At 31.3% G+C, this 7,018-nt stretch overlaps 1 protein-coding gene across 1 annotated transcript; it reads left to right on the forward strand.

The window, feature by feature from the left end:
- Positions 1–1,904: 1,904 nt before the first annotated feature.
- Positions 1,905–2,873, forward strand: LOC113381859 (gastrula zinc finger protein XlCGF7.1-like). The gene has a single exon (XM_026620523.1). It carries the CDS (start codon positions 1,905–1,907, stop codon positions 2,871–2,873), a length of 969 nt encoding a protein of 322 aa, XP_026476308.1.
- The last annotated feature ends 4,145 nt before the right edge of the window (positions 2,874–7,018 follow it).

Genomic DNA, 7,018 nt, shown 5'->3' on the forward strand with positions numbered 1-7,018 from the left:
TAAAATTTCAAATTGTTGTAGTTGCTGAATGATGACACGCATCTTGTGTCGAAACGTATAAATAAAAGTTTTTATACTTTATACCTTTTTTATTTCGACGAATGGGCTGCTAGTTACTTTGAAATATTATATATATATATATATATATATATATATATATATATATATATATATATAGCAAGAAGTTAAAAAGGCTAGAAAATAAATACAATTGACAAGCAAAGTACAAATACTTAAAAACTACAAAGGTCAAAGTCGTGGACAAAATATGACAAAAAAGGAAAAAAAATTGAAAGATGTATAAAAGTTTTTAAATCATAATGATGAATGGTTAAGATAAATTGCATCCTTGAAGTTTGAAATAAAGACTACTGTGTAAAGTAAAATGAATTTATGAAGAAAAATGTATGAACTGAGTAGACTGAAACTAAGAGAAATGCATATGATCAACTACTTTTGCTAGAAAAACTACAGGACTTTGAAGAAAGTGTCGTAGTGCAAAACGCGTGGAAAAAGTTTGAGCAATAGCAAGTTTAAAAAAACGAAAACCATAAGAGATTCCACCTTATTTCACATGTGCTTTCGAATAAAGCACAAATAGTTTGTAGGTTAAAAATATATAAACAATAAAAAACACCTGCATATGAAAATATTATCACAAAATAATATTTCATATTCAATAATATTTTGATTGCGTGCACCATAAATAAACTTGATATAATTAAAGTCCACAAAGAACAAATAATTGAAACAAAGTTTAGGCGCAAACTACAAAAGTACATAACAGGCAACAAGTTCAGAACTATTACTGAACCGCTGCGATACAGTTGTCCTCTACCTCATTAACATTATTTTGTTATCCTAGATTTCCAAAAGTTCCTGCTCTGATGGGCAAAGTAGTAGAAACAATTTCCCTAATAGTGAATTTGAGTAAAATGCAAATGCAAACTATGTTCTATACTGAAAATTACGATAATGGTCTATTTACTAAACTAGTGGGGTGGTGCATGGCATCGTGCTTTAAGGCAAACTGCTGGAACTTCTCGTACCGTAATTAAAAATCTTGGTACTGAATCCAAAAAAACTTTCACAAAATGTGTACACATTATTAAAATCTTTATAATTTATATATTATAAATCTGATAATTCAATAAACATTATTATTATTAACTTAACTTATTTTTATTGAGAGTCCATAACCGATGGACTTGCCTTCCCAAAAATTCAATCAGTTGTTCATCATGTCAATACAAGTAAAATGTTTTTTGAGTTATTAAAATTTTTGAGTTACCGTTTTTGGCACTTTATGCCCCGTATTTTCGGAACGGCTGGACCTACCTTCGCCAAAAACTAATCAGCACGTCTCCTTATCAATATGATTCGAATGTATTATGAAAAATTCAAATCGGTCGATCGGTGTTCCCGAAATCGTCGAAGAAAAATCCTTTGAAACGTAAGGATATACAAAAATTTTCATTTTTGGTTTTTTGCGATTACTATCCTTTCCTAATCCTTATTAACAAATGTACAAACACAAACAGAATAGAAGAATCACAATTTGTCAACTGACACAAAAATAACACTGACGTTTCTTACTAACCAATATCAAACATTTGACTTGAGAATACTTTTTCATCGGCTCACTAACGCCAAATTTGCGACTACAATAGGACCCCTAACTAATCCTTCTGAACGCGTCTTTATCAAAACATACTCTATGCTCAAAATGTCAACTTGAATTCCGAACGACTATAACCGTGTAAAGTGATAATATTTTCTAGAACAAATGCAAGTGTAGTTAGATTCATTATATTATTTAAGATATTTGAAAAAAAATATATTATTAAATAGTTCTAATCCATATTTTTTGAATATACGCAGTGAAAATATCTGAAGGAACAATTATGAATGATCAGAAAATTAAAATTGAGCCACCAGAATATTCAATGGAAGACATTAAACTTGAAAATGAATTTGATGATCTTACAGGTATTGTTAAGACTGAATCATGTTTAGAAGATGATAAAACTTGTCTGGAAAGATTTATGAACTCCGCAGTAATTATTGAAGAAGAAGTCAAACATGAGTTAATCGATACATCTGCTTATGCATGTGACATAAGTAATAGATCATTTGAAAAATCGCACACGTTTGTCCACATACCTAGAAATGGCAAAAAAGGCAACATTAAATACAATGTATGTGATAAGACATTTCAATATTCATTACGATTGCAACATCACATGATTACTCATAACACAGAACGCCCTATCGAATGCCAAATCTGTCATAAGCCGTTCAATGAAAAAAGCACTTTGGCAAAACATATGCGCATTCATACAGGAGAACGCTCTTTCAAATGTAAGATATGCAATCAGACATTCACACAAAAAGCTAATATGAAATTACACATGATCACTCATACCAAAGAGCATTGTTTCAAATGCGATATATGCAATCAGACATTCGCACAAAAATGTTATTTAAGAAGGCACATGATCGCTCATACCAAAGAGCGTCCTTACAAATGTGAAATATGCAATCAGACATGCAAACGAAAATATAATTTGAAAAGCCACATGTTCACTCACACCAAGGAGCGTCGTTTCAAATGTGAAATATGCTGTAAAACATTCTTACATTCGGGTGACTTAAATAGGCACATGTATATTCATACAGGAGAACGCCGTTTCAAATGTGATATATGCAATCAGACATTCAGACAAAAAGCTAATATGAAATCACACATGACCACTCACACCAAAGAGCGTCCTTTCAAATGTGATACATGCAATAAGGAATTTTCACAATCGAACAACTTGAAGAGACACAAGATGACTGTTCACAGTGGAAAACGTGATGAAGATCAATGAAATATTACCAAGCAGAAACTAACACTGCGTGTGAAATATCTATGAATTACTTATATTTTATTTGCATTGAAAATTTAATTACTGCTGTACAAATATTTAGTACCATGAATAAATTTATATAAATATATTTTTTATATTACAAGATTTACAGATATTTTTACAAATTTTATTAAATTGCATTATTCTTATTAAACAGTACTCAGTTGTAATATTTCAGACAAAATAAATTACAATTTTTGATCCATTAATGCCAATTTATACTGATCAATTAGTAGAATAGAGCAAAATTTTTTGTGGAAAATCCTAAACAGATTTCAACTGGTGGATTCAAATTGCTGGAACTTTTGAAATTTTGAAAATCCGAATTATTTTTGATATTCAAAAAAATAATTTTTATGGTACCTAAAAAAAAGTCAACTAAAAAAATTTTTTTTCAAAAACAATCGTTTCGTCAATACAAGCAGAAAGTTTTTTGAATCGTTCAAATCGCATGCTTATTTCTCTCAAAAACTGCCATTTTTTGCACATTTAGCTGCGTATCTCCAAAACGGCTGGACCTGCCTATGCCAAAGACTTATCACCACTTTTCCCCATCATTTCGAATTAAATGTTTTTTGGATCATTCAAATCAGATACTCGGTTTTCTCAAAAACTCGATTTCTATTTTGTGCACTCTTTGCTCCGCTTTAGCCAAAATTAAAATTAAAAATCGACTTATTTTCGATGTACAAAAAAAATTAGAAAACAATAAATGTTGAAGTAAAAAAACTTTTTCCAAATGCGATTGTTTTGTCAATACAAGCAGAAAGTTTTTTGAATCATTCAAATCGAATGCTCCGTTCTCTCAAAAACTAGCATTTTTTGCACATTTAACTCTTTATCTCCAAAACGGCTCCACCTGTCTTTACCAAAAACTAAAGACCTCAAACTAATTTTTGTAATTCTCGACATTTTGAAGGTTTCTGAACACTTGGTCATACCTCAGAAAAAATGGATGTGCGTGTGTGTTTTGTGTGTCCGCATTTTTTCGTTCACGTTTCGGACGCACGGATCAACCGATTTGAATGGTTCAAAAAATATTCGATCTCTTAATAGGGAGATATGTGCTAATTAGTTTTTGGTAGAGGCAGGTGCAGCTGTTACGGAGATAAAAAACAAAGAGTGCAGAAAATAAAATTTTTTGATAAGATAAGAGTTTTTGAGAGAACGGAGTATCCGATTTGAATGATCTAAAAAACATTCAATTTGTAATTATTGGGAGAAGTGGTGATTAGTTTTCGGCAAAGGCAGGTGCAGCCATTTCGAAGATAGAGAGCTAAATTTACAAAAATAGCAGTTTTTGAGAGAACTAAGCGCCCGATTTGAATGATTCAAAGAACTTTCTGCTTGTTTTAACAAAATAATTGCTTTTAGAAAAAATGTGTTTCAATTTTTTTGTCACTTTTTTTTGTATATCAAAAATGATTCAGATTTTAATTTTAATTATGACTAAAGTTCTAATATACTTTGCAATTCAGTTAATATAATTCTTATAAATATTCTACAATGTTACAATACTTATAATAATCTATATGAAAACATTTAATATTTCTCGAATATTTCGTTACGTTGCGGGAAGTTCCAGCAAAAAAAGTACCATGACTAAAATCGACTTATTTTTTTTTTCAACAGCTAATTACAATAAAACGGCTCGGTAGATTTTCACCTAAAACTAATCAGTATCATTCCCAGCTAATATTTTTCAAACAGTTTTTGATTTTTTAAAATCGATTCGGTAGTATATTGCTTAAATGCAGACGAAAAGTTTAACACTTTTTTTCAAATTTCAAAGGAACGACTCGGCCGCTTGTCGCACAAAACTGAGAAGCGATAATCCTCATCGAGATACATCATATGGCTTTTAAATTTCTAAAATCGGTTCAGGCGTTTTTGAGTAAATGTCGATGAATGGTCTAATTTTGACAAATGCGAATAAACGATACTAATTTTTGCAAACTTTGACGAATTTTTAAAGCTAAACGAGTTGTCGTAAGGCCGTAATATTTAAGTATGATCTGGAAGACTATTGTATCTTTCGTCAAAAAAATAATAAAAAAACGCCGAAAAAAATTTTTTAACACTTTATTACAAGAAAACGGCCCGGCCGATCTCTACCAAAAACTAATCAGCACGATTCCCAACCAATATATTTCGAACGGTTTTTTAATTTTCATAATCGATTCAGAATTTCGGGCTAAAACGTGGACAATTTTTTTTCATTTTTATGCGATTTAACGGCTTGGCTGATCGTCGCGTAAATTTGATAAACGCTAGTCCTCATCGAAATACATCAAATGGCTTTTAAATTTTTGAAATCAGTCCAGCCGTTTTTGAGAAAAGGTCGATTTACCGCAAAAAATCTGTTCACATACACATACTTTTCCAAATTTATTCTCATTCGTTTCAAAATGTCTTGAAACGTCGAGAAAACATAGAATTAGCGAATCAAGTTTTTTGATGACATAAACTTCTCCTCCGGAAAGTTAACTAAATTTTAATTTAATAAGTGAATGATTGGAACCAACAAATTTGACGTTTTTAAAGTCAAATAATGGGTAGTTCAAATTCCAAACACTAGATGCACCAGGGTCTGTGATGTAATGTATACTCTTCTTTTATCTATGAATGTATACACATCCAATGTAGTTTAATATTACACAGAAACAATTACTCTATGAATAGTTGGAACAAAAGCGAGACGAAACTTTGTTTCGGTATCTTTCTTCAGGGCCTTTTCACTTAGAACAAAATCCTCGTTCAGAAGGAATACTTAGGGGTCCATTTGTAGTCGCAGATTTGGCGCTAGTGAGCCGATGAAAAAGTATTTTCAAATGTTTTATGTTGGTTACTAGAAACGTCAGTGTTATTTTTGTGTAAGTTTACAAAATGGCGATTCTTGTTTGTTCTCTTCTTGTGGTTGTATATTTGTTAATAAAGATTTCATCAGGAATTGCTCTCAAATGCTTAGCCCTTTGACAATATGAATAGAACAGCTTCAAACTCATATGGAGGACATAATTACTACATTACTACGTAGTGCATTGACATATTAGTCTAATCATTAGTCTAATCACTTTAAGGAAAGAGGTCAGTTCTAAGAAATTGTGTAAGAAATCAGTATGCGCTTCTACAATAAAGACATAATACACAAATAAAAAGCTGTTCCAGCTGTTTAAAATTGGATTACCACTTCACACGGATCTGAATATACTTGGGAGAAAATGAATTGCTTAAGAATGTCAAGTTTTGCACGGGATGATTATTAGTTAACGAGAGTTAAGAATGACAGACGATGTAATGAACTTAACACTATATGCATTATTCACTAAATTTCAATAAATATATCAATAAGTAGAAAAAAGTGTAGAAGTTATTCCAGTAGATTAGATGTGATATCTATTATATATAAACCAACAGTGTATTTGTTGATTTATATTTCGATTTGATTGTATATTTATTATAATATAATATTATCTAGTATATTTTTGTTACCATTGTATTAGTACAAAACATAATACGATTGTAATACCAAATTTAGTTTCAAGTACCCGTGTACTAAAATTCATTAATTTTTATTTCAAATTTTGCGCCATTATTTTGAATGCCAAAGGCAGCGCCATCACGTCGAGCGGAGGACCCTTTAAGTATTCCTTCTGAACGTAAAAATCGGGAGAGAGAAACGTCTATATGAACACGGGGTATTCTAGTATTGTCTAGGTCTTTCTTCGTAGTCTGCGGACTTTCCTAATTCGATCAATTGCATTCGATCACAACAAGTGACGTTTAACGAATGAAATCACAGTTATAATCGCCTTTCATTCGGCATGTCCATTGTTCTCGTTTATTATAGTTGACTTGTACGAAGTTAGAATTTGTGGACGATATTCGTGCTGATTGATTTGAACGCCCGCTAAAGTCTGTCTGTCAGCGCTCCGATTCAATTATCGCAACTATATAGTAAGAAATAGGCCGTTAAATGTTAAACGAGGCGCAGCCGAGGCACAAGTTTATTAATAAATTTATACGGTAATTACAAGCAGAGCGATTCGTTTATGTCTTTATGGTTTAGTTTCAAACATAACTTTATCATTTTGTAATATTGGCAT

Source organism: Ctenocephalides felis, unplaced genomic scaffold (genome assembly GCF_003426905.1).
Source record: "Ctenocephalides felis isolate EL2017-DRISC unplaced genomic scaffold, ASM342690v1 CF-g0.4_SCAFFOLD_03127, whole genome shotgun sequence".
In the NCBI taxonomy this organism is placed as follows: domain Eukaryota; kingdom Metazoa; phylum Arthropoda; class Insecta; order Siphonaptera; family Pulicidae; genus Ctenocephalides; species Ctenocephalides felis.